The sequence below is a fragment of the Phoca vitulina genome, unplaced genomic scaffold, assembly GCF_004348235.1.
Source record: "Phoca vitulina isolate PV1807 unplaced genomic scaffold, GSC_HSeal_1.0 scaffold3, whole genome shotgun sequence".
Taxonomy (NCBI): domain Eukaryota; kingdom Metazoa; phylum Chordata; class Mammalia; order Carnivora; family Phocidae; genus Phoca; species Phoca vitulina.
Window position 1 is genome coordinate 38,657,763 of NW_022589706.1, and position 26,795 is coordinate 38,684,557.

The 26,795-nt window shown below is 43.7% G+C and overlaps 1 protein-coding gene across 1 annotated transcript; it reads left to right on the forward strand.

The window, feature by feature from the left end:
• On the forward strand, nt 1-26,788 carry TMEM165 (transmembrane protein 165). Its single transcript, XM_032400388.1, has 6 exons — nt 1-469; nt 13,182-13,407; nt 20,485-20,660; nt 21,200-21,382; nt 25,255-25,360; nt 26,248-26,788. Exons 1-6 carry the CDS (start codon nt 260-262, stop codon nt 26,322-26,324), a joined length of 978 nt encoding a protein of 325 aa, XP_032256279.1. The 5' UTR covers nt 1-259; the 3' UTR covers nt 26,325-26,788.
• The last annotated feature ends 7 nt before the right edge of the window (nt 26,789-26,795 follow it).

The following is a 26,795-nucleotide window of genomic DNA, read 5'->3' on the forward strand; positions in this document are numbered from 1 at the left end:
AATTGGGCTGGGCCGCAGCGAGACAGTTGGCTGAGTCCTGTGGCCGCAGCGGGAGAAGGGGAGGACCGAGCCGGCCGCTGCGGACGCCGGCCTTCGCTAAGCCTCTCGCCCGCCCTTGCCACTTCCCGCATGGTGCTGATTTCTCACTAAGCGGCGGCGAGGCGAGAGGGACGCGCGGCGGGGGCGGCTCGGGGTCGAGGCTTCCCATCGCCCGCACTTCCTCCTGCGGCGCCCGTGCGTGGCCGTCTCGGCCGGCGGGATGGCGGCGGCGGCGGCCCGGGGGAGTGGCCGCGCATCGGCGCCCCGGCTGCTTCTGCTCCTGCTGCTCGCGCTGCTGTTGGGCCCGACCGGCGTAGGCGCTGTCCCCGACGAAGACCTTAGCCACCGGAACAAGGAACCGCCGGCGTCTGCCCAGCAGCTGCAGCCGCAGCCCGCGGCCGTGCAGGGCCCCGAGGCAGCCCGTGCCGAGGTGAGCAGGACGGGCCGGGCCGGCTGCGGAGCCGGTGCGCTGGGTACCAGGCTCGCGGCTGCCGGGAGCGCGGCGCTCGGCCCCGGCGGCCGGCGAGGGGGAGGGGAGCCCGCCCCGGCTCCTTGGGGGTGGAGACCGTGGAGGGCGCTTCTTCCCGGGTCGGGCCCGGCCTCGCCCGGCTCCTTATGGGGGAGGGGAAGGGAGCGCCCAGCGCGGCGTCCGCTGGAAACCTCCGGTCCGAGAGCACCGGGATGCTGCCGAGGAATGGGCTTCCAGATACTTATCCCGGGTAGAAAGTTTTTAACACAGGATAGTGCGAGGCTTTTCGTATTCCCTGAGGATAACAGCATCGGACATTTCATTGTTGAAACCGCTCGTCCCAAACTGCTTACCCCAGTTCAGCTTTGCACGACCCGTGTGTTTTGCCAAATGTATATGGATTATGAAACGTGACGCTCACTTTTTAAAAACGTGCTCTGGCTTGCAGGAAGTAACCCTCAGGAACGCAGAGGAATAATCAATCTTTGACAGTACAGAGTGCTGCAGCGGTGTGGGATGCCAACACTAAATTCATAAGCATACCAGAGCCTGTTCCTTTGGTCTTATTAACGTCGTAATTTATGTTAATAGAATCACGTAGTCACTTGTATGCAGAGCCTCGGCGGCATTTTTAAATGCCTTCCCTGGACCAGGGAAACTTTCTCCTCATTTCCAGTTAGGACTCCTGAATTGAGGCCTCTGGGATCTCTTCTAGCGGGAGAGTTTTGGCGCTCAGCCTCTCCTAGGTCTCCACTCCCACCCAGGCTTCATTTGGCCAGTCACCACCCAACTAATCTTTTGAAATTGAATTCTCTTTTACTGCTCAGAAATCCTCAGTGAGTTGCCCCTGCATACTGACTTCAGTCCATCCTCTTCTGCCGGATGTTGAGATTTCTTCCTGATTTGGCCCCAGTCAGCCTCCTGGCTTTTTAGACACCACTCCCTTGCTCATACGCAATACTCAAACCACTCAAACCGGAGATGTGCCATGTACTCTGTGGCTAGTCTCCCCAGCAGGCAGCCTCCCTAAAAAGGCTTCAGTGAGCTTGGAGCCGGCTGGTCAGACCCGTACCCACCTTTCAAGAACCAGCAGATACCTACTCTTTGAAGACTTCCCTAAATCTTCCTGGTTAAAAGTGATTTCCCTCTTGCCTGTCACTCCTGAGCTCAGCTGACCCTGCTAGCCATTTCCACTTCTGAAATTGAACTAAAATGCTGAATCATGAAATGTATTCTTAGTGTTTATCCTTTAGCCTTCTGTCATTTAAACTCATTATCTGTCATTAATTCATTATTTTCAAACGAAACTACTTTTGGTTAAGTAACTTTGTGAGAGATTTTGAATGTAATGTTGCAGGCCTTCCATCAGAGTTTTAGTCATATAGTGATTTTTTGAGATATAAATAGTGGTAGGTGTGGCTATTAATAATACCCTTTTAGGCAGCTAGGAAAAATCTCGCCTTGTAAAGTAAAGGCAGCAGTGTGCAGTGACTATATTCAAGTGGACTTAAGGATCCTTGTCTTTAAAACTGGAGATGGGAAGGGAAGGGCCAGGCACAATATAATATGATTTTTGTCTTTAATATTTTGATATACAGTTGACCCTTGAACAACGTGTTTGAAGTGCATGGGTTCACTTATATGTGGATTTTTTTTTCAATACAGTACTGTAAATGTATTTTCCTTACGATTTTAACATTTTCTTTTCTCTAGCTTACTTTATTATAAGAACACAGTATATAATACACATATAAAATATGTATTAATCAATATCAGTGTATGTCATTGATAAGCCTTCCTGTCAACAGTAGGCTATTAGTAGTTGAGTTTTGGGGGAGCCCAAAGTTATATGCAGATTTCCCACTGTGCCGGGGGGGGGGCTCAGCACCCCTAACCCCACATTGTTTAAGGGTCAGCTGTATTCTTGGTGGTTCTTTTAAGATAGGAATTTATTCTTTTTTTTTTTTAAGATTTTATTTATTTATTTGTCAGAGAGCACAGGCAGGGGGAGCAGTAGGTAGAGGGAGAAGCAGGCTTCCTGCTGAGCAAGGAGCCGGATTCGGGACTCCATCCCAGGACCCTGGGATCATGACCTGAGCTGAAGGCAGACACTTAACCGACTGAGCCACCCAGGGATCCCAAGATAGGAATTTATTCTAAATTGTTGTATATTGTAGTAGAATCTAATTATCTTGTTTTAATTATATTTTCATCTAATGTTTTGATAAGGCTCAGGTTTTTTCTCTATGGTGCTACAGCATGTTGGAAGAGATTTTTCTTTCATGTTTTCTAAACTATGTAATATAAGTATCATTTGCTTTTTTTGTCCCGTTGTTAGAAGTAAGCTATCGTCAGGGTTCAATTTGATAACCGTATAAGCAAGGGCTCAATGTTGCTGGATATCTTGAAGTTTCAGCCGATTTGCTTTGCAGCTACATCCAGTAGATTTTAAAAGGATAGGATATTTAAATTTACTTTTTTCATGCCACTGTGTGAGAGTGGACTTCTGAAAATGGAGAGGGAAGAATCTCTCCTTCACTGGTAGACATTCATGTGTAAGATGTATTATAAAAATGTTATATCTCAGCGTACTTTGAAGCAAGGTAACTGAACTTCTGACAGGACTTTCTATATTGGGTATTTTTTTTTCTGTAATCAGGTAAAAAAGGTGGGGGGTTCACTCTCTACTTACAGTTACAAATAAACCCCAGTTTACAAACCCTTGGAAAGAGTAGTTGTTGACCACTTGGATCCTTTCATTTATGCAGTTTATGCTTCTAGTGACTTACTCAGTTTTTTTCTTATTCCTTCCCTGGACAGAGCATGTAGTACAAGAAGCATTAAGTCCATTTAGTTGAGGGAGATCAGACAGATTTAATAAAGGCAGTTTATAATTTGCTGCGTATTCTGGAAGTCCAAAGAACTGCTCTGGTTGCATAGCAAGGTTGATAAAGCCACAAAAGCCTATTACCTCACCCAGTACAAATTCTTGTTATTGTATTTCTGCTTTACTGTTTCTTGGCATTTCTTTTATTTATTATCTTTGAACTGTGAGAAGGCCTTCTTTGAGAAATTTTAAACTTTTTTCCATTTTCATGAGGTTGCACTCCTGTTCCATCCCGCCCAACCTTCCAGTTCCAGCCTCTTTATAGCAAAGATAGAGGCTGTCAGATGACTCGTCTTACTTATGATTGCTGTGTCAGAATGAAGTGATCGTTACGTTACTGAGTTTGTTGGTATTCTACCATCAAAGCAATTAAAAAAATCACTGAAGCTAAATACATTTAATACATTTCAAATCTCAATTTATAAATACATTATAAAACAGTAACATTTATAAAAATAAAGTTTAACTCATTAAAATAAAATGTATTTATAAACATCTAATTGTTAAATATATAGTATTCTAATATGAATTAACAAGTAACAATAAAAAACAACAAACCTAACCATTCACAGATAAAAAGACATGCTAGTGAAAATTTATAATAAATACAATTTTATCTTTAAATACAATCTCTTATTTTTTATTTATTTTTAAAGAACATTTTATTTAGAGAGCGAGCATGCATGAGCAGGGGAACAGGCAGAGGGAGAGGGAGAGAGAGCATTTCAAGCAGACTCGCTGCTGAACCTGGAGCCCGACACAGGACACACGGTTGCATCTCAGGACCCTGAGATCACCTGAGCCGAAATCAAGAGTCCGACGCTTAAGTAACTGGGCCACCCAGGCGCCCTTACGATCTTTTAAAATGTCTTATTTAAGTTGCACGTATATTTTTGTGCATATTTCCCACTTTGTGGGAAAGGCTTTTCTAACTTGATACAGTAAAGTCATGGTGAGGAGACCGTTCTAAGCCAGTTGTAAGCATTTTCCTCTAGGCTCCTTTATCTCCAAATTTCACCTCTTGTGTGATGACTTGTGTTGAGCGGCCTTATTGTTGTTTCCTTGCAGGGAGACCAGGCCTTTTCCAGGTAGCTGGTAGTAGCCCTTGCTCACAGGAGCATCTGCATCTTCCCTGGCTCGGCACGTGCGGCCGTGTGACTGCGTGGCCGTGTGGCCGCGTGGCCGGGGTTCCCACGCCGCTTTCATTCAGGTCACTGCTGCCGTGTGTGCATCTGAGCTCTGGGACTCAAGTAGGAGTTATTGTTTGCCTTGTTGGCATTTTCATCCTTCTCCCGAAGATCATGAGAGCACAAAGGAATACTTTCTAAACGAGGGAACTTTCAGTTTGGAACTAATTTTGAGTGAAGATGAGTTTTATTCAGCAATTTTTTTTTTTTTTTTACATCCCAAGATGTAAATAATTTGCATCTGACGCCCAAATTCAAATACTGAAATGGTGGCATTTGTATGAAGGCAGACACTGGTGTTTGATGACTGGTAGAACACTGTAACTGGGTGGTGGGGTACCAGAGTGACAGCCCCTGCCTGCGCCCCGCCCGTAGCGTCCACACGTGCTGCCTTTCTCCACGGCGGGGGGCGAGACCAGCCATCCGTGCCTGTTCTCTTCTGACCTCCGCTGCTTTCCCTCCTCACAGTCTTTATTCTGTCCTTTCAGTTGGCCCCTTTCTGTCTATGACACCTGCCCCCAGGCTTCTCCTTTTTGGGAAAGGGGGGGAAAAGACCAATAATTTAACTACTTGACTGTATTCATTTCTGTTCTTCAGTTTTATGGACCAGATTTCTTTCTTCTTCTTTTTTTTTTAAATTTTATTTATTTGTCCGAGAGAGAGAGAGACCGAGCATGGCAGGCAGAGGGAGAAGCAATCTCACTGCTGAGCAAGGAGCCCAATGCAGGACTCGGTCCCGGATCGTGACCTGAGCCAAAGGCAGACGCTTAACCAACTGAGCCACTCAGGAGTCCCTAGACCAGATTTCTAACTGGGACTTAGGGAATTAACTGTTCTTTCGCTTCACTTTAGTCTTCCCTTATTTGGCTTCAGTCCCTGTCTTTTCATTAAAATTCTGGTTTTGAATGATACCTAAAACCTATCTACTTACTACTTCCTGGGGTCTTTTTCAGCTCATTTCACACTGTTCACCTCCTCTTGAAGAGCCCTACCCCATCTTGGCTGGATAACCTTGAGTCTTAGTAAGTTTCATTCTCTCCTCTTAAGTCAAGATAACAATTCTCAGGTTTTTGAGTAGCGGGTTAGACCGTGTATATGAAAATACTTGGCATCTAGTTAGTGGCTTAGCGAAGGGTGCCTGCCCCTAACTTGACCATCTCCTGCCTGGCTCTCTGAATATCTAAGACAGTTGTGTTGTTGCTGTTGTTCTTTTTACCCCCTTCACCCCTTTCCCTAGGTGAAGACCTTCTCTAAGGCTCATTTTTTCAACTTAATCTAATCTCCCTTTCCCTTGGAAATCTCATCTACTTGCAAAGCTCTAGCTGATCAGTGTAGGCTGCCAGCAGCCAGACACATACCTTGAGACTGCTGGCCTCAGCTCAGGCGTCCCAGTTCTGGGAGCCTCTTGGAAACCTTCCTTTGAAGTGCTTCTTACTGCCTCACAGCGAACGTATCTGAAACCAAACCTTATTTTTTTTCCACTTGCCCACATGTTTTGTGGGAATATAAATATTCCTCCCAGTAAACCTGGCAGAAAAACCTTACCATCATCTTTGATGCATCCCCCCACCCTGCTTTTTAAAGCTCTTTTTATATTTTCCCTTTCTGTCGTGTGCACAATTTTCCCTTCTCTGAATTACCTTCACCAGTGGTCTTATGCAGCGGGCCTCCTCATTGGCCCAGCGGCCGCCAGCCTTCTCTACATTCTGCCCTGGTCTGGTAGCCACAGTGCCTTAATCATATTTGTGGCTTCTACTCAGGAACTTCTGAGGGATTCTTGCTGATCAGAACACACAGGATTTTCAGTCTGGCCTCAATTTATCTTTCTCATCTTACCCCAGCCATTCATCTGATGGGTTTGCTCCCTGTTCTCAGAACATGCCTGTATTCTTTGCAATTGTCAGTCCTGGGAATGAGGGAAGGGCATGTACCCCAGTGCATTTTGAAGTTAGTCCCCTCTGTGAGTGGCTGCTACCGAATCCTGCTAAGGCTTCAGGGAGGCTTATGAAATGAATTTCGGAGCTGACTTCCCCTGTTGGTCAAAGGTTGCCCCACAGGTGTTAACTCCTCCATACTTCCGGGTAGTGAAGGAATGCAGAGCCCTTACTTTCTGGTTGGACCTGCCTGAAACCAATGAATAGCCTTCAAGGAATTGGTTCTCCATAAGTAGAGCAAGAGATTGGGTCAAGAGATTTTTGAAGTGGTGCACAACAGGTGTCTGTAATCATGTGTATGAAAAAAAAACCACCCAGAAGTACAGAGAACGTAGAGTGAAACAGTATGTCTCCTCCTTCTCTTGTATTCTAGTTCCAGGGGTCAGCAAACTGCATTTTACCACTGGCTCCTTGTTTTTGTAAATAAAGTTTTTTATTGGAACAGAGCCATGCCCATCCATTAAAGTATTATCTATGGCTGTTCTCAAGCTACAGCATCTGAGTTGGGTAGTTATCACAGAGACTTTGTGGCCCATGAGGTTAAACATTTGGCCCTTTAAGAAAAAGTTTGCTGACTTCTGTTCTAGTCATCCTGGTTTCTTTCCTGTAAACACCCACTGTTAACTGTTTGCTGGGATTTGGCATGCATTAACAACTGTACTATATACCTCCCTCCCTCCCACACCCCTCCACACACATACATACAATGACTATATACATAATAGGTGCTTTTTTCTAACTTAAAAATATCTTACTGATTTTTCTTTATTGGTATAAATAAAACATTCTAATTTTTACTTTTCTTATATTTTAGAATATAATATTCTGATACACGGAGCAACCATTTATTTAACCAGTTCCCTGTTGATGGACATATAGTTATTTTATCTTTTGTTATTACAGATGGCATTTCATTTATACATGCTTCTAATACAAAAGGATGAACTCCCCTAGTGTTCCTGTCTTAAACTTTGTTTCAGTCCTGTACCTGCCATGCCCACGGTATGCATTCACTTTCTCTTGAGGCTTGCAGGATCCTTAGGGGTGGGAGTCGTTGGGCTAGGCCTTCCTTACGAGGTTCTGTGTAAGTTGGATCTTGAGGAATCAAGGCGAACCACAAAAAGGAGGCAGGAGGGGCAGTAGGACTGCACGATTGAAGGCTGGTGGTTACCAAAAGCTTAACAGGTTCTTCTGTCGTACTGCCCAGACTGTAGCCCTGAGCCGAGTGGCCGTTCTTCTGCACTTGAAATGTGGCTCGGCTCAATGGAGATGTGCTTGAGCTGGGTGTGGTGAGTAGATGGACGCCCGGGTGGAAAAAAGGAATGCCATGTTCCCAGAGTAGTATTTTGGCTATATTGGGTTAAGTAAAATATTATTAAAAATAATTTTATCTGTTTTTACTTTTTAAAATGTGGCTACCAGAAAATATCAGTTATGTGGCTTGCATTATTTTCTGCTGGACGGTGCTGCTGTGCAGGCTCATCCTTCAATGTGGAGTCTGGGGCTCATTGTTAGACAGTGAGGTCACGTGACGAACTCACTTCGTTTTACAAAGATGAAACTGGTCGTGTTGTGGCGCATTGTGGTGACTCTTTGTAACTGAGTGCTCACTGTGTGCTCGGCAACACCTGAACAGCTCTCTGTGTGGTAGCTCATTTAATCTTCACAGCGACCCTGCCGCTTGAGTCCCGGGGAGGTAAACTTCCGGGCCGAGGTCGTACAGTAAGTGGTAATGCCGTGGCTGTGGCCGCCGGCAGTCTGCTACCAGAGCAGGTCATCCTGAAGGTGTTTAGAGAAAGGTGCACTGCTTGCACGCAGTAAGCACTTAGGCCTTTGACGACCAGTGATCATTTTCTGACCCTGCTATTAGCACTCTTAAGTTTTAAAAATCGATCTCCATAATACTCTGATGCTTTGGTTTTAAATTCTTATCACAGTGGTTGGTGGTTTAACACTATCTTTTTGGATATCCAAGACCAGCCTAATATACAATAAAAGCTGCAAGTTGATTTTCTTGTGTTCTGTGTATAGCAAGTTTTTAAGAATATGTAGTTTTTTGTTTTGTTGTCCTCGTAAGGCAGGTTTTATTTTGTCCTCATTTCACAGAGAGACAGGTTGAGAAATGTGGCCAGGGCTTTATGGCTGAGAATTATAAAGCCACAAGAATATGCAGTTTTGGGGGCGCCTGGGTGGCTCAGTTGTTAAGCGTCTGCCTTCAGCTCAGGTCGTGATCCCAGGGTCTGGGACCGAGCCCCACATCAGGCTCCCTGCCCAGCGGGAAGCCTGCTTCTCCCTCTCCCACTCCCCCTGCTTGTGTTCCCTCTCTCGCTGTGTCTCTCCCCGTGAAATAAAATCTTTTTAAAAAAATATGCAATTTTGATCCCTGTTGTGTTTTTTTTTTTTTTTTAAAGATTTTATTTATTTATTTGACAGAGATTGCGAGAGCAGGAACACAAGCAGGGGGAGTGAGAGAGGAAGAAGCAGGCTCCCCGCTGAGCAGGGAGCCCGATGTGGGGCTTGATCCCAGGGCTCTGGGATCATGACCTGAGCTGAAGGCAGACGCTTAACGACTGAGCCACCCAGGTGCCCCCCCTGTTGTGTTTTTAAAAGTAAACATTTTCTGTTTTTGAGCTTGGAGCGAATTGATAATAAATGGTGTATATTTATTCCTAAACATTTTCTTGGATTTCAGATCCTAAATACTTTACAGTGAAATTCCTTCATACAAAAGGTATACTGAGAGGAAAATGGTTGCATTAATGAGAGCCAAGTTGAAATGCTTATTTTTTTTATGATGCTTAATGATCATAGGGTATTTGAAGAGAAAGAAAGCTCATCTTTAAAGGAACATCAGCATAGAGGGAACTAAAATGGTCATGGAGAGAAAGCAAGAATTTTTTTTTTTTTAAGATTTGAGAGAGAGAGAGCGAGCACGAGAGGGGGGTGGGGCAAAGGGAGAAGCAGACTCCCCGATGAGCAGGGAGCCCGACTCCGGGCTCGATCCCAGGACCCTGGGATCATGACCTGAGCCGAAGGCAGACACTTAACCAACTGAGCCACCCAGGCGCCCAAGAAAGCAAGAATTTCTTAAAATGGTACTTGCTTAATCAAGAGCTGGCTTCCAAGGCTGTCCTTTTGATTTAGTCCTAATACCAACTATTTTCTAAAATGTTAAATTTTCCCCAGTTTTTAGCTCAAAGGTCTCATCTGATAAATGCTTAAATCTTGCTGATCTTTACTGTGGAATTAGGACTCAAGTTTATGTCGTGAGTTGAGGAATGACATGCACACTAAGAATTTCAGATTTTATTCTTATCTCTGATATCTCTGACTAGGACCTTTGTAAATCAGAGTACTTCTGTTTTTACCCTGTCAAATATCAGATGTGTTTTGGGGGTTTCTTTCTCTTTTTTTCTCTCTTAGGTTTCTAGAGATTCACAGCTTTAAAAGTTAATTGAAGGTGGGCCGTTAGGTTTGGAGGAGACATTTAGAAGCGATTTGTGTAGCCCCCAGTTTCCCAGCCTGGGAACTAGTGATGTGTTGGATCTGGTGATTCTTTGCTGTGGGGGCTGGGGGAACGTCCTGTGCATGGTGTCCCGTCCATAGCAGCCCCTGTGGCTTCCGCCTGCCACGTGCTGGTAGTTAACCTTCAGTTGTGACAACCAGTGTCTCTGGACGTTGCGTAAAGACCCCCGAGAGACAAAATGGCCCAGGTTCAGACCTCCGACACAGCGCCTGTCCCGTAAGGGGAGGTTCTCTTCTCTGGAACGCTGGCGTGGAGGAAGAAGCTTACTGCCTTCTCTAGCGGTCCAGTTCGGCTGCACGTGGCTGTCTTGGGGGAGAAATCTTTTCTCCGGGGTACGCTGAAGTCTGCCACCTACACGTTTACTACCATCTGTGACTTTATAGTTCTGCCTCTTAGGGTCGCATAGCGTAGATACAGACCCACAGACAAACTTTCGCAGTCATGGGAACATAGGCACACGGTCCTTCCTAGTCCCTTATTTGATTGTTGTAGAGCCTGAGTTGGCAAACTTTTTTTTTTTTTTTAAAGATTGATTTATTTATTTGAGAGAGCGAGAATGAGAGAGAGAGAGAAAGAGAGAGAGTACATGGGGGGGGAGGGTTACGGGGAGAAGCAGGCTCCTCGCTGAGCAGGGAGCCTGATGCGGGGCTCGATCCAGGGACTCCGGGATCATGACCTGAGCCGAAGGCAGTCACTCAACCAACTGAGCCCCCCAGGCGCCCCGGCAAACTTTTTTTTTTAATGGGCCAGGTAATATTTTAGGTTTTTAAGGTCTCTGTTGCATAGTTTTCACTTCCTTCTTCCATCCCTCCCCCCTTCTGTCCCTCTTTTTATTTTTTGCAACCCCTTAAAAATGTAAAAGCATTCTTAGCTGACACAGGCTGGTCGTGGCCTCGCGGCAGCCTGCCAGTCCCTGGTCTTAGAGCCTCTTCTGCCTGGGATGATCTTCAGGGGGAGGGCCTTCTCCATGGTGGTGCCCCGGAGCCGTACAGAACTTTGGGGAAGAGCTGAGCAGCACAGAATAACGGACTTGTCACTAACTGTTAAACGTACTTAAAGTACTGTTTTACTTGTTTGAGCGTGGTCACATTTTCAGCTTAAAATGACCTTAATGCCAACCAAGACTTCAGTTTGTCTTTTTTATTAGGCCACATGACACCGCCTAGGATATTTTTAGACTTGAGCATAGGACCATCCATATATCCATCTATATATGTATATATTTTTTAACAGTTTTAATTTTTTTTATTGAAGTGTGACACACAGTGTTACGTGAGTTTTGGGTGTACAGCATGGTGATGGGACAGCTCTGTGTGTTCGCTACCTCACAAGTGTGGCTACTGTCTGTCACCGTACAAGGCCACCACGGCACCGTTGCTGTCCCTTTCATTCCCATGATGTACTCACTCCATAACTGCAAGCCTGTATCCGCACTCCCCTCCCCCCATTTTGCCCTTCCTCCCGCTGGCAACCATCAGTTCTCTGTAATTATGAGTCTGTTCCTGCGTTTTGCTTGTTTGTTTATGCATTTGCTTTGTTTTTTAGATTCCACGTATACGTGAAACCATATGTAATTGTCTTTCTCTGATTTCACTTAGCATAATACCCTCTAGGTCCATCCATGTTATTGCACGTGGCAAGATCTCATTATGTTTTAAAGATTTCATGTATTTATTTGAGAGAGAGAGCACAAAAGCGGGGGGGAGGGCAGAGGCAGAGGGAGAAGCAGGATCCCCCGCTGAGCAGGGAGCCCAAAGTGGGGCTTGATCCCAGGACCCCGGGATCATGACCTGAGCCGAAGGCAGATGCTCAACTGATTGAGCCGCCCAGGCGCCCCAGGATCTCATTTTTTTTGCCTGAGTAATATTCCTGTGTGGTGTGTGTGTGTGTGTGTGTGTGTGTGTGTGTGTGAGAGAGAGAGAGAGAGAGAATATCACATCTTTATTCATCCTTCTGTTGATGGACACTTTAGTTTGCTTCCCTCTTTGGCTATTGTAAATAATGCTGCAATAAACATTGGAGTGCATAGATCTTTTCAAATTAGTGTTTTTGTTTTCTTTGGGTAAATGCCCTGTACTGGGTCATAGGGTAGCTCTATTTTTAAGTTTTTGAGGAGCCCCTGTACTGTTTTCCAGTGGTTGCATCGGTTTGCATTCCCACCAGGTGCACGAGGGTTCCTTTTCTCCACATCCTCACCAACACCTGTTGTTTCTTATCTTTCTGATTCTAGCCATTCTGACAGGTTTAAGGTGTAAACTCATTATGGTTTTGATTTGCATTTCCCTGATGAGGAGAGATGTGGAGCATGATACCATGTGGCTGTTGGCCATCTGGATGTCTTTGGAAAAATATCTGTTCAGGTCCTCTGTCCATTTTTAATCAGATTATTGGGGTTTTTTTGGTGTTGTATAAATTCTTTATATCTTTTTATATCCAGCTATATTAAATCTCAGCTAGAGCCATTTCTTGCTCTAGCCTTTTGAGAACTTTCTGGATCCTATTTTGTCCTATAAAATCTTAAAGGAACTTCTCTTGGCTTTCTGTTACTTGAATGTTTGGTAAACATATCTGGCTCTTCCACTCAAGGTACAAGTAAGAATTCGAGACGTAGGGCGCCTGGGTGGCTCAGATGGTTAAGCGTCTGCCTTCGGCTCAGGTCATGATCCCAGCGTCCTGGGATCGAGTCCCGCATCGGGCTCCCTGCTCCTTGGGAGCCTGCTTCTCCCTCTGCCTCTCTCTCTCTCTCTCTGTCTCTCATGAATAAATAAATAAAATCTTTAAAAAAAATAAAAATAAAAAAAAAAAATAAAAATAAAAAAAAAAAAAAGAATTCGAGACGTAGCTAAGAACTAAATCTCAAATCACAAATCTTAGAAAATAAGGTAGTTTTACTATGTGGCTATAGCTGGTCTCTGTTCTTTTTTAAAAAAATTATTTTGTAGAATTATACTTGGTCTGCATTGTAGCATCCATAAATTAGAGGTCTTGGTCATTACAAATGGCTTTCAAAGTCCTTAGACAGTGAGTCAATGATCATGACAGAAAAACTTTAATTCATATTCAAAAATAAAAGAATTTTAAGTAATGATTTTTTTTCAAAAATAGCTGATACATAATATATATGTTTTTTTAATTTCAGAAAGGATTTACACCAGCTGCCCCGGTTCATAGCAATAAAGAAGATCCAGCTACCCAAACGAATTTGGGATTTATCCATGCATTTGTCGCTGCCATATCAGTTATCATTGTATCTGAACTGGGCGATAAGACATTTTTTATAGCGGCCATCATGGCGATGCGCTATAACCGGCTGACGGTCCTGGCGGGGGCTATGCTCGCCCTGGGCCTGATGACGTGCTTATCAGGTGAGTGTGCTTTGTCCTCCTCGTGACTTTACTGAATTAAGGAGAAAGCATGGTGTGGGGCATTGAGTCGTTGACTCATTTAGCTAGCTGGTCAGATGCACTTAGTTTGACCGAGTTCCAGAATTTAATAAACAGAAAAATAGTGTCAGGTACATACATGACTAAAAACCATGCTGTACTTTCAAAAAAATGAAAATTTCAGCGATTCACAGCCAAGATCCATACTCGTCATTGATTCACTAGTTTTTTATCCTTGGTTTGGCTGTGTATACCCTTGCCTTTTTTTCTTTTCAGTCCAGATAAGCTTCTCATCTGATCTCTTAGAAATAGGACTCAAGTCACAACAGAGGATTATCGATTGAAGGACACTTCAGGGACGTGGTGGAAAGCAGTAACTTTTGAAGGACATTTGGTAATCAAGTAACTGAAGAGTCACTTTCAGTTTGTTGTGTTTGATTAAGATGTTCTTACCCATTATAATAAAGGGATGAAATGTTCTTAGATTCCCAGTTTGTGTTACTATTGCATAGGTTTCAGTTTTAGAATTAGACCATGAGAAAGTAAACTTAACACTAAATAATGAGGCATAGCTGAGTCTCTGGTTCAGAAGCCACCCCAAGCCGCCTAGCTGGGTGGAAAACTGAGCTTTCCCCTGAAAGTCAGACGTGGGTGGGAACCTGACCGTCGTGGAGTGGCCTACTGATTAGTTCCTTAACCTGCCAGCCTCAGTGTCCCCATCTGTGCACTGGAGACAGACGATAATGCCTACTTCCCTCGTCGGGTTGCGGTCTGTGTTAAATGTTTCAGGTGCTCGGTCCTTCAGCCCTCTGCGCCTCTCCCACCTCTCACGCAAGCTGGTTCTTCAAGTACGGAGCAGGTTCTGGTTTTGGCTGCTTGGACGCCTGTTAGAGTTTACGTCGTTTTAAACCTATTATAAATGAATAGTTTACTGATTAAAATAATCGGACTACTTTTCACATTTTAGAAGTTAGTTTTAGCATCATTCATATTTCATAATAACATAATTTTTTCTTCAAAAGCAAATTTTGATATAGGAAATAGGAAAAGTGGAGCGGGTTGTTGGTGAAATCATGTGTTTAGAATGAGTTTGAATAATACTGGAGGATTTTATTTTTGAAACTTCTGGCTTTGCGGGTAACTGGAAAACTGGCCTTTCTGCCCGTTCCCCCCTCAGAACCCGGTGCCAGGGGTTCCCCCACCTCTTCCACGCGATCAGTTGGGGGCCGGCTGAGTCCCCGGCCCAGGCCCGCCTGCCGCCCGCTGCCCTGCTGGCCGCCCCGCCCACCGCTGCTGTGGGGAACGGGCTCCAGCAGGGGTCTGCGCGCCTTTTCCTTGGGTATCCAGGACCACTTGGAGAAACTCTGTACCCCCGCTCACATGGAAGTTGTCGAAAAGTTGTCACCATAAGTTTAAGGAGTTGCAAAGGTCTAATTTCTGCTATATTGTGTAAAATAAAACTGTTAAGGTATTCTTTTAAAATAAGTCAAATGGGATCTAAATACCATTAGCAGTTTGATAACCCACTGTCACCTTCATTCCTTTAAAAATACCTGAACAAACTCTTAACATTTGGACATTGACATTGTTTTTTCCCCTTTAATTCTTACTTTCCTCCTAGAATTTTACCCTAATGATTATAACTTTCTGCTTCAAAATCTTTCATGGATTTCGCTCGTTCAGATTTAGCTCGTTCAACACTGTCATTTATCTGCAGCACAAATATGCATATAAACTGAAATTTTTTTTAAAGATTGATTTAGTTATTTTAGAGAGAGTGTGTGCACATGCAGGGGGAGGGAGAGGGGAGAGAGAATCTCAAGCAGACTCCCCGCCGAGTGTGGAGCCCGACATGGGGCTCTGTCTCACAACCCTGAGATCACGACCTGAGCAGAAATCAAGAGTCAGAGGCTTAACTGACTGAGTCACCCAGGCGCCCCCATAAATTGAATTTTAAAAGAGACTGACGGTTTCCTTTGTTAAGTCTCCAAATGTAATATTTTTTACAGATTTAAGTTATAGTTATTAATAGTACACAGTTGATTAAAAGCAAAATGTATCACAAGCTAAATACATTTATATTACTTATATTTAGCTAATATATCACACTACCTAAACCATTTTTTCAAAGTTTGGATATGCATCTCTTAATGAAATGATAGAAGTGTTTATTTGTTTTTAAGTAGGCTCCATGCCCAGTGTGGAGCCCAGTGTGGGGGGTTTGACCTCCACCTGAGACCACGACCTGAGCTGAGATCCAGAGTCAGATGCTTAACCGGCTGAGCCACCCAGGCTGCCCCAGAACTGTTCTTTTAAAATTAGTTTATATGTCCGTGACCAATATTTTTATTGAGCGAAGGAAGTAAGGTTTAGCCTCAACTCTAATCTTTATTTTTTTTTAATAGAGAGGTAAAGGCGGAGAAATTTTATTCACATAAATAAGTAGATAGTAAGGAATTCTTTTATCATCATACTCAGTTCATTGGACTCCTGAGTTTTAGGCTAAAAATTATATACTAGTCTGTCATCAAAAATATTTTTTAATGCTTTACCAGCTGACAAATTAATACCGCTAAATAAGATTTGAAATACTGCTGTCAGTTTTGTTGAAAGCAGAGGATTAGAAACCATCAAGTATACCAAAAAGAGTTTCTCTGAAATTTATCAAATGACTGTTCTTGTACATGTTAGTCTTTTACTTAGAAGTACCTTGTTTAACTGGCTGTATTTAAAAATGATTGAGAAATATTGTTCGTTTCAGTGTACTTTTGCCAATAAGGGATTTTGTTTAAAAACTGTACCACATCACATATTTTGAATACGTTTTTGCCAGTGCCTTGGAGCTGCAGCTTTGGCTTGTTTGGTTTGTGGACACTGTCTACCACCTGACCTAACCGCCACAGCAGTTCTAGTAGGTCCATAGGAAATCATCCACGCCAGGCTTGCTTTCTGTCCGAAATCATTTGACTTGGTTTTTGAATTGAAATGAACGTGCTATAATGACAACCATCTGCTTTAGAATCCTTCTAAAATGGATGCCGGGGGGCTGGATTAGGCGAGGGAGCCAGCTTTGAGAGTGCCACCAGGGCGAGAGAAGACCCCACGGGCTTTAGTGTTGCCTTCTGAGGCTTTCTTTGCTTTTTGTAACAAGACTCTGCCTTAGGGAAAACCGCCTTCATTTACACCGGTTGGGGAATGAAAGAGGCACGATTTCTCGGTGAAAATTGTCATTCCTGCCAAGGCCCAAACACCCTATTTCTAATGCCATGAGCATCGGTTCCAACAAACATAATGCCATTATTTCTGATATCATGACCTTACCAGCAGCTTGCATAAGACAGGGAAGCCCCAAAGCCCCGTGTCTGCTTTATGATGCCTTGATCGAGGACCCCAGGATTTTAGACCCCCTCTTTGCTGCCCGAGGATATATATTTTTCCATACTGTGGGGAAATGCACCAGAGAAAGCTGGGTAAAAGGCATCCTTGTAAAGGGGACAAAAGGCAAGCGAAGGAGGGATGTGAGAAAGGGGAGCCTGACTGACTCCTAACCACAAGCACATTTCAGGAAGATGAGTTTTAGGAAAGACAAGTGGAACTTCGGGAAATTCCTTTATAAAGTATTCATCCGTGTCCCCTTGTGAAGTCTTTATATATCCCTGGGAGCACCACAGCCCCAGTTTGGAGATTGTACACTTGGAAGTCTTACCCCTTTCAGACGCGAGTGGAGGGCTCAGTATGTTAGGCAGGCCCCTCCCTTCGCTGCGGGTGGTGGGTTCACCTAGCCTTTCTGTGCCGTCCCACAGCAGGGGTGATCATCCTGTGTGCTTCAGAGTTTTATTACTGCCGCTCTTCCTCCTTATTGCCTTTCTCTCATTTTCCGCCTTATCCACTTGTAATCTGATTTCTGCTCTGACACCTGTGGAAAGGCTTCAGTATTCAGCTTTCCTGATTAGAGTTCAGTTTTCATTTCCGTGAGCCCCCTCACACCACATTCCTGGGCATTCCCACCTTTTTATTCTCTTGGCTTCTGTGACGCCCTGTGTTTATAGTTCTCTCTGGGAAAAAAATTTTGTGCCATTGAATATTCATATTCCCCACAGTTTTATTCTTGGCTCATTTTCCCCCCTTCACACTGATGTCCCTGTGCTGAGTGTTCTCAGTTTAATTACCTGAAATTCAGTGGGTCCCAAATCTCTATCTTCACTCCAGGTGATTTTTCTTGCAACTTCTACATTGCCAAGACGTAGAAGGACCAGGACATAACTTGTTCTGACTTGTTGCAAAGTCCTTGCTTAAAGAGAAGTAATGGCTCACTCTTCCCAGAGCAAAAGTGCTTGAGTGTCTGAGGGAAAGTTTCCAAAGAAAGAGGAAATAGAGGGACAGTAACCAGAGGAAGAAAAGTTATAATGCCAGGTAGTTTTTTGCTCTCTCTGGAGAGGTCAGGCAGAAAAGATGGCAGTGTAAGTGTCCGTAAGTATCAAGGTTGGTTGGTTGGTTTGTTTTTTAGATTATCTGAAGATAGAAGGAAAACTGAGTTTAGGATTAAAGAGGCTTGCTACATTCCATTTTAAAATTTAAAACTTTTCTGGAAAATATTTTAAATTCACAAAGTTGCAAAAATAAAACAGTACAAAGAACACCTATATACCTTTTTATCTAGATTCCCTGTTAACATTTTACCTTATTTGCTTTAGCGTTTGTGACCTGTCCCTATCTAAACAAAATTATGCATGTGTGTGTACATACATGATTTATAGGTGTGTAGATGTGACGTATACGTGCTCTATCTGTAGATATATAAAGTATGTATAAATACACATAACTCATATATATATATACATGGACAGAGTGATACGTGCTTTGCTGTCCTTATTTTGTGTCAGGCGACCTGACATGCTCTCTAGCAGCATCCCCTCCTGTAGAGGAGCAAGCCTAGGTCAGGTATTAGATTTGGTTCTTTTTAGTCTTTTAATCTGAAATACTTCCACAGCTTTTTCTCGTATTTTACAGTGTTAACATTTTTTTTTTTTTTTTAAGAATACAGCCTTTAAGGGATTGCTCCTCATCTTGTGTCGGTTTGCTGTTTTCTCGTGATTAGATTAAGTCCGTGCCTTCTTGACCAGATTATGGCCTTGGTGGTGTTTGTCCCTCTGAGAGGGTCACGTCTGGAAGAACATGATGTCCATCTGTCCCTCACTGATGTCAAGATTTCTCTTGTGTATGGTCTTTTTCTCTGCAAATACTACGCAGTCTTTACGGAGACGCTCTAAGACAGTACAGCTACTCTGTGCCCGCTCGGAGTGGATGACTCTCACAGGATCTCAGCGCTCCCCTGATGCCTGCAGAGCGATGGTTGGCTGGTTCTGGGGCCCCGTCCCCATTTGCTGTGGGCCCCAGCACACTGCGCTAACAAAGAGCTCCTTCCCATCCCATGGGCTTGTCTATGTGCTGTCAGTATAAATTGGGGAATTCATTTTTTCAGTAGGTTTTAATTACTTAACTATATTGCTTAAATTGTCCCAGATTCGGCTGGTGGGAGCCCCTGCAAGCTGGCTCCTAGTCCTTGTGTCATGCTGCCATCATTCTTTATGCTCTTGCTAACTTTCCAGTCTAACAGTATAGGGCAGGTGCATCTTGTGCCCTGTCTGCCGAGCCCTGGAGTTAGCTGTTTCCCTGAGGAGCCTTTTCGGGAGAATGCTGTCAGAAACCAAGATCTGCATGTAAAGTGGGCTCGTTACAGAGATGTCTTTGCTTCGTGGCCTTTTCAGTGGATAGAGCAGAAAATCTACATATCGTGTGTGTGCATACACATACATGCAGATATACATATTCATACATATAATTAAAACATGTACACATAAACAGATTTGATGTCTTTCTAAACATGATTTTAAAATCTTCAGTTTTGTAATGTAGCGAACTGGGAATACATTTGATATGGTTACACATTTGATGTTCAGGCAGATATGGTTATACATTTGATCAGGCAGATTTTAAGTGTTGTACTCATAGAAAGAGCATGTGAAGTGGAGTAATTGCATTTATTATGTATATGGAACGTCCTCTGGCCTTTCCATAGTTTGAAGTTTTAAATACTGAACTGATAATACTGGTATAATTGTGTTTCAGTTAGGATTTGGGTCCTTGATAGGGTTCCAAATATAGTTTTTTGTTTAACTTAATACAGTTGTCCTCTTTTTTTAACAATAGGAAAGAATGGTACTGAATAAATCTGAGTCTATTGTAAATGTTATTTTAATATATGTAGGAATTAGTTTCTTTTATAAGATATACTTACTTGGTGCTCGCTTCGGCAGCACATATACTAAGATATACTTACTTGAAGTAGTTAAAAAGGAGCAGAGTTTGAATCCTACCTCTCATGGAGAATCTTGTCATGATTCTTCACTATAGAAGTTTGTAATTTAAAGATCTGTGATGAAGAAATATCACTTACATATGAAAGTGGTATAAGATGTCAGGATCCTTAGAGGGCGTCATCGTTAAGTTCCTCCCTAAAGTACTGTGCCCCACGGGACGTGTGGCGAGCCAGCCCCTGGCTGTGTCCACAGGGGAGTTCGTTCTCTCCCCGGGGAACACATGCTGTCTTCAGCTGCACCACTGATCTCATGATGTTAGGCCCCTGGCTTGATCTCAGGGTCTGAAATTGGCGGAGGGAAAGAAGTGGAATTATTTAAGGTTTAATATGTATTAGATCGGCTTCTTATGTGAACCATTTTTCCTTTAGAACAATGTGGTTTTTTTTTTTTAAGATTTATTTGACAGAGCGAGCGAGTGCGTGTGAGTGGGGGAGGAGCGGGGGGAGAGGGAGACAGAGAATCTGAAGCAGACTCTGTGCTGAGCACGGAGCCAGACACAGGACTTGATCCCAGGACCCCGAGATCATGACCTGAGCGGAATTTAAGAGCCGGCCGCTCAACCGACCGAGCCACCCAGGCGCCCCAGAAGTGTTAAATTAGGATTCCCAAAGTTAACTGTTCCGTGGGTTAGTTGCGGTGCCTGCTAACTAACTGGGCGTGCTGTTGCATTTCCTTCCAGTTTTGTTTGGCTACGCCACCACAGTCATCCCCAGGGTGTATACATACTATGTTTCAACTGCATTATTTGCCATTTTTGGCATTAGAATGCTTCGAGAAGGCTTAAAGATGAGTCCAGATGAAGGTCAAGAGGAACTGGAAGAAGTGCAAGCGGAATTAAAGAAAAAAGATGAAGAAGTAAGTCATGGCAGTATTAAATATCTGGACCAAAAAAGCACTCAGCTAAGAATCAACACTATGCACAGGTTCTTCGGTGGCCATCCCTATCCGTGTGAGATGTGTGGGCCACACAAGAATAGCTTGTTGTGCCTGGTCTGCATTCGTAGAGCTGTGATCAGACTCTGGGTGAGTGGGAATGTGGTAGGCAAGGACGCTGGGCTGAATGCTGACCTCATGTGATCGGGCTCCTCGGTGATTAAAAGTTCCCGCAAAGCAGGAACTGTACTTTGTATTTTACGTTTCTTGCCACCGCATTTAGGATAGTAAGGGAGCAGTAAAGATTGATTTTGTTGGGGAGGAATGGAAGAATTGAGAATATAGTGTTTGTTGTGTGAGAGTGGTTCAAAAGAAAAGTTTGGGGTCACATAATTTTAGTTTCAGCATATTCCATAAAATTTAAACACTTTCTCAAAGAAAGGTTAAGTAATTTTGATACTATTTTAATTTGCTTCTTGGGATTAATGTCTCTCTCTCTCTCCCTTTTTTTAAAAATTTAGTTTCAAAGAACCAAACTCTTAAATGGACCAGGAGATGTTGAAACGGGTGCAAGCACGACGATACCTCAGAAAAGATGGCTGCATTTTATTTCACCCATCTTTGTTCAGGCTCTTACATTAACATTCTTAGCAGAATGGGGTGATCGCTCACAACTAACTACAATTGTTTTGGCAGCTAGAGAGGTGAGTGATACTTGAGAAACAGCGGCTTCTGTATTAATGGTGAAACTAAGCATAACAATGTTACTTTGCTCCGGAGGACTCCAAAGGACAGTCCGTCTGGGCCAAGGGACTGCTTCACATGCTGGATTATTTTAGACTAATGATCCTGATTCTCTTTAAAATGGCCCATCTCCAGCTCCTATAGTCAGATGGCATTGTGTCCCAGCTGACTTGGCGTCTTTAGATTTCTCTTGTTGACTCCTCTTCCCTTCAGTTTTGCCGAACTGATACCGTGGCAGTTGTCTTGACTTGGTTTTGTCTTTCCTTAGAACTTTAGTGTTGCAGGGGGTTACTTTACAAAATAACATTCAGTGGAAAATTAACAACAGCCTAACTGTCCAGTATGGAGAAATTAGTTCATTTATTTACAAATTTGTGTGCTGTGGGAATAGTCGCTTCTCGGCAAACATAAGACTTCAGGAAATTGAAACGTTCACAGTGCTTATCTCTGGGTAGTGCAGTTACAGTTGACTTGCTTCTGATATACAGTTTCGCTGCTCTTAGACCCTGAATACTGAGGCCTAGAATGGTGTTAAGCTAGAAGAGATTTCTGCTCACTTTGTCTGCACCTTTGCTCTAAAGATACAGAACCTGAGGCGCAGACACTGGGCGACTTGTCCAAAGATAAGCTAGTTGGTAGCAGGGGCAAGGACTAGAAGCTGAGGCTCTCTGCCTTCTAGCATTTTCTTCTATATCTTGTCGTTGCCAAATGCCACTTAATTTAAAAGATAGCTTGGGGGGTTTGTTTTTAAAATCTTCATCTTCCTTTCGGGAGGCATTAGTTTCACCTGAGGGGTCTTACCGTTCACCCGGGCTTACTACGACTTACTGAGGCGGCGGCTGTGGAAAGCAGTGCTGCAGCAACTTCTCAGGCTCTCCTTGATCTTAGCTGATACCGTGTCTTTTTTAAATCTGTTCAATTGCACTGTTTTTATCCAGTGGTAGGATTTAGAGAACAAGCTTGAGTTGAATGTGTCCTTAGCTCCTAAGGAGACAAGTTCCTTAACGTAGGCCCCAGTTTCAAACAAGAGCTGAAGGCCAGGACGGGGCGGTTTCATCAGAGAAACATAAAAAATGCTGTATTAAAAAAAAGAAAAGTAGAACTCCGTTTTTCACTCGAATCCTGCATTTTATTTTATTTATTTATTTTTAAAGATTTTATTTATTTTATTTGACAGAGAGAGACACAGCGAGAGAGGGAACACAGCAGGGGGAGTGGGAGAGGGAGAAGCAGGCTTCCCGCGGAGCAGGGAGCCTGATGCGGGGCTCGATCCCAGGACCCTGGGACCACGACCCGAGCCGAAGGCAGACGCTTAACGACTGAGCCACCCAGGCGCCCCAGCTACCGGGGACCTGTCGAATCCTGCATTTTAAAACTTTCTTGGAAAATGTCACCGTAATGGCTGTGCCTTATATTTTTCTTGATTTCTAGCCTTCTTTATTGGCTTTCAGATTGCCAGGATTGGGACTTGAAAGTAAGCGACCTTTTGGTGGTGATGGTGGGGGTGGTTCCGCCAGAGTGAGCTGTTATGACGGTAGAAATGGCTGCATTTTCCTTCATAGCATCATCTGTGTGGCACAGAGGGACTTGGGAAAGGTCCGGGTCCGCTGTCCCCGTGCGCTCCCTCGGTGCCGCCGCATTCTGGCAGTGTGGCGTGTGCTGACCAGGCTCGAGTCTTCTGCTGTGTGACCAGATTACTGCACCGTTTCGTCTGAAGATGGGGCATTTAGCTACTTCATGGGGTGGTTGTGTGGATGAAGCAGAGAATGTGTGTAGGTCCCCCACCCCCACCCCCCCAGCACCGTGGGGATGGTAGTGAGCTCTTCAGGGGCAGAAATAGGGGTGGTCTGTTTTTGTTCCCTTAATGTTCCTGACTTTTTTTGGTAATTTTTTATATAAACCATGCTGGAATGCAGTTCAGTTTATTTTAGTCTGAAGTTTATTTCTGCTTTCAACACCATGTCCTTAGAAGATGTTAATTAGGTACTAAGCAAAAAAAAAAAAAGTGGGGGATGAGGTTCCAGGGTCAAATAAATTTTGCAAATAACAAAGACTGAAAACTTCTGTCTTAAAGGAACTATTTAATTGTACTTGATCCAGTGATTTTTGAAGCGTCACTTTGCAGTAGAATGGCCCCATCTCCCAGGATGCCAGCTTGGAAGTGAGAACTCGCAGAGTCTGAGCGGCGCAGTCCCACCCCGCCGCTCCTGCCCACCCCACCCCTTCACAGGGCAGCAGGGTCCGCCTCTCCTCCTTGCCCCCCCCCCCAACGGCAGTGCTGTCCCTGCTGCATTCCTGATCCCCGCCCCTCCGTGTCCCCACTCGGTCGCTTACATCTTTGCCTTTCTCCCAGGGTGGTTTTGTGAGCATTTTCACATGCATGAGTTTTCCACATCTAAGAGATTTCCCCCCTTCCCTCAATCCCACTTCTCTTCCAGAGGCCACCCTCTGCCTCCCCTCCCCCGACTCAAGGGCCTTGGCTCTGATGGGGAATGGGAGTTGGTCCATTTTTTTTGCTCTCTACACCCGCTGGCCCTAGTTTCTGCCCTCACTGAACTGCTGACGTGGGGCTGTGAGTTCCCCGCCGCCACCGCCAACTGGCCCCACGGCGCTCATCTCGGGGGGCTCCTCGCCTGGACGCCTCCGCCGCCTTCTCGGGGGCTCCTCTGCCTCTCTCATCCCTTCGGTGTTGCTTTCCTCCATCTGCATTTTCTCTCAGGGTCATTCTCTTCAGTCCCACAGTTTACTCACCACTGAACTCAACTGACTCCTGAACCTGTCCACTTTCAACTCCTGTCAGCACCCATAAACCCTTTCTTCACTCCTTCCACTAACTTTTTAAGTCATGGTAGTATTATAATTCATCCAGAGAATTATGGGTGAGAAATACGGCTGTCATGCCTGATTTTTCTCTTCCTTAACACCTAATACTTGAACTTGTCACTAAGGTATATCAATTATGCCTCCTTAATTGCCCAAATCTACCTGCTTTTCTCTGCTTCTAGTCTCCCACCCCAGTCCAGGCAATAGCTTCTCCCATTGACCACCTTGCCTTTAATTTTGTTCCCTTCCAGTTCCTTCTCTGTACTAGACTTTTAAAGCATAAACCTGTTCTGTGACTCTCCAGCTAAAAACCAGCCAGTGTCTTAAAGTCTAAATTCTAAGCTTATAGATAGGGTCCTTTATGAGCTCACCTCTACCATGTTACGTTTTATGTTCTATGTTAACATATTCTGTAGTTGTCTCTTACTGGTGGCCTGTTGCCTTCTAGTATGTTCTCTCCTCCACAAAACAAAGTCCAGTCTTCCTGCCCGTTCTTCAGGGCTTTCTTTTCTGGAAAACTTTCACTGGTCTTCCCAATCCGGGCACCTCCACTTTGTGCTGGTAGCAAGCATTTACCGAATGAATACTGTGTTCCTGGCGCTGAGTTAAAGCACCAAGGACACAGTGGAGAAGAAGGCAGGCAGGATCTGTAGAGTCAAGACTTGCCTCGTTTCCCCAGAATAGCAGGCACTACCCGAGGGAAGAGATGTCTAGGTGGAGTCTCAAAAGCACTTGTCACTTGAGAGCTAAATATCACCTGTGACTGAAGCGTGACAACTGCTGAAAGGCTGTATGAGGGTTATTTTGATCTCAGAAATGTTTCTGCTACTTTTAGCTCTGTTCCTAGATACAACGAGCATATTCCTTCAAGCAGCTATTAACTTTTCATAAATTATACACTTGAATTTTTAGAACCTTGTTGTTGTTGATCTCCATTTTCAGTGACTAACAGTTCTCAGGTAACTGTTTCAACTGCTTTTAAATTAACGTTAGCTATGCTTGCTTTCAGGACCCGTATGGTGTAGCAGTGGGTGGGACAGTGGGCCACTGCTTATGCACCGGATTGGCAGTGATTGGAGGAAGAATGATCGCACAAAAAATCTCTGTCAGAACTGGTAAGTCTTTGGTTTTTTATTTTTCTTTTTTTAAAATTTCATTATTATTTCTTTTTAAGTAGGCTCCACACCCAGCATGGAGCCCAAGTCAGGGCTTGAACTCACCCTGAGATCAAGAGGTGAGCTGAGTTCAAGAATCAGATGCTTAACTGACAGAGCCATCCAGGCACCCCTTTTATTTTTTAAATGACAAAGAAAATACCATTTGTTTCAACTTCGAGAATTACTAAGAGATTAGAGAAAGGGGCGTTCGTTCTAAGTTTTTACTTCTGGAGTACACTCGGTCTCTGCAATGATCTCTCAGAGGTCTAGTTCATTGCCACTGCTATTGCAAACATGGACTGTTTTTCACATGCATAGATGTTAGTAAAATACAAATTCATCTAAAAGCCTTGCTGGATTTATAGTTGCTTTTTATCAATGTATTTAAGTAAAAAAAATCATCACGTTGGAAATAAAATTTCTGGCCTTAAAAGTGCGTTTTGTAAGATGGGGATCTGTAGGTGGAGACCGTTTATGGATTCCACTGAAAATTTCCTGTGTAGCTGGGAGGGCCTAAAAATGGAATAAAAAAGTCTCTTGTCAGAGGCTGTTGAACATTCTTTTTAATAACTGGGTTTTAAGAGGAGTTATAGTTCTATTGTTGCTTGTCAGCACTGTCTCAATTTTAATATAATTCTGTCATTTCTTGAAACAGCGCTGGAGAAGCAATGGATTATTACTGTACAGTCAAGTGTATTAAGTATTCTTTGCTGTGGAAGAGGGGTTTGAGTGTTTCTAATTTCTTTTCAAGGTTAGTTCACCAGATTGGAAGAATAATGGGCAACCTCTTCGCTCCCTCATAGAGGAAGTTTGCCTTATTTCACTTTTTTTCTCTTCTCTTACAGTGACAATCATAGGAGGCATCGTATTTTTGGCGTTTGCATTTTCTGCACTGTTCATAAGTCCCGATTCTGGTTTTTAACAAGCCGTTTGCTCGTTTGTATTTCGTTAAGATAGGTAACTCTTGTGTTTATATATACATAGTGTACATTATAACTAAAAGTGACCGAAAAGACTGTATTTTGTAGCATTGATTTGTGAGTTTGACCCACTTAATGAAAGTATTATGTCCAAAAGAAATAATCATTGATTCTTTTGCAACATGGATTTTTAAAAGAAACCTGATATCCAAGTGTGGATTTTTCTTTTCTCCAGCACAATTACGTTAATATGATCACTTTTTTTCTTTTAGTATTTGTGGGGTTTTTTTGGTGGGAGAGGGTATATACATAGAACCACTGTACAGTGGGGTCTAGCCTTGATTTTCTTTCAGCACTGACCTCTTTAATGAGGAAGATATATTTTCTCCTGGATTTGCCTTAAAATTTTTCTTGGGGGAGGAATGAATTTTTAGCTTTTAAAATATTAAGCCAGAAAGCAGTGTAATCACAAG

What these genes read in the sequence shown, in the direction of transcription:
- TMEM165 (XM_032400388.1), top strand. Translation starts at nt 260, where the DNA reads ATGGCGGCGGCGGCGGCCCGGGGGAGTGGCCGCGCATCGGCGCCCCGG. An exon ending in CCTGATGACGTGCTTATCAG is followed by an intron (nt 13,408 to 20,484) that starts GTGAGTGTGCTT and finishes ATTTCCTTCCAG; the next exon opens with TTTTGTTTGGCTACGCCACC. An exon ending in TAAAGAAAAAAGATGAAGAA is followed by an intron (nt 20,661 to 21,199) that starts GTAAGTCATGGC and finishes TTAAAAATTTAG; the next exon opens with TTTCAAAGAACCAAACTCTT.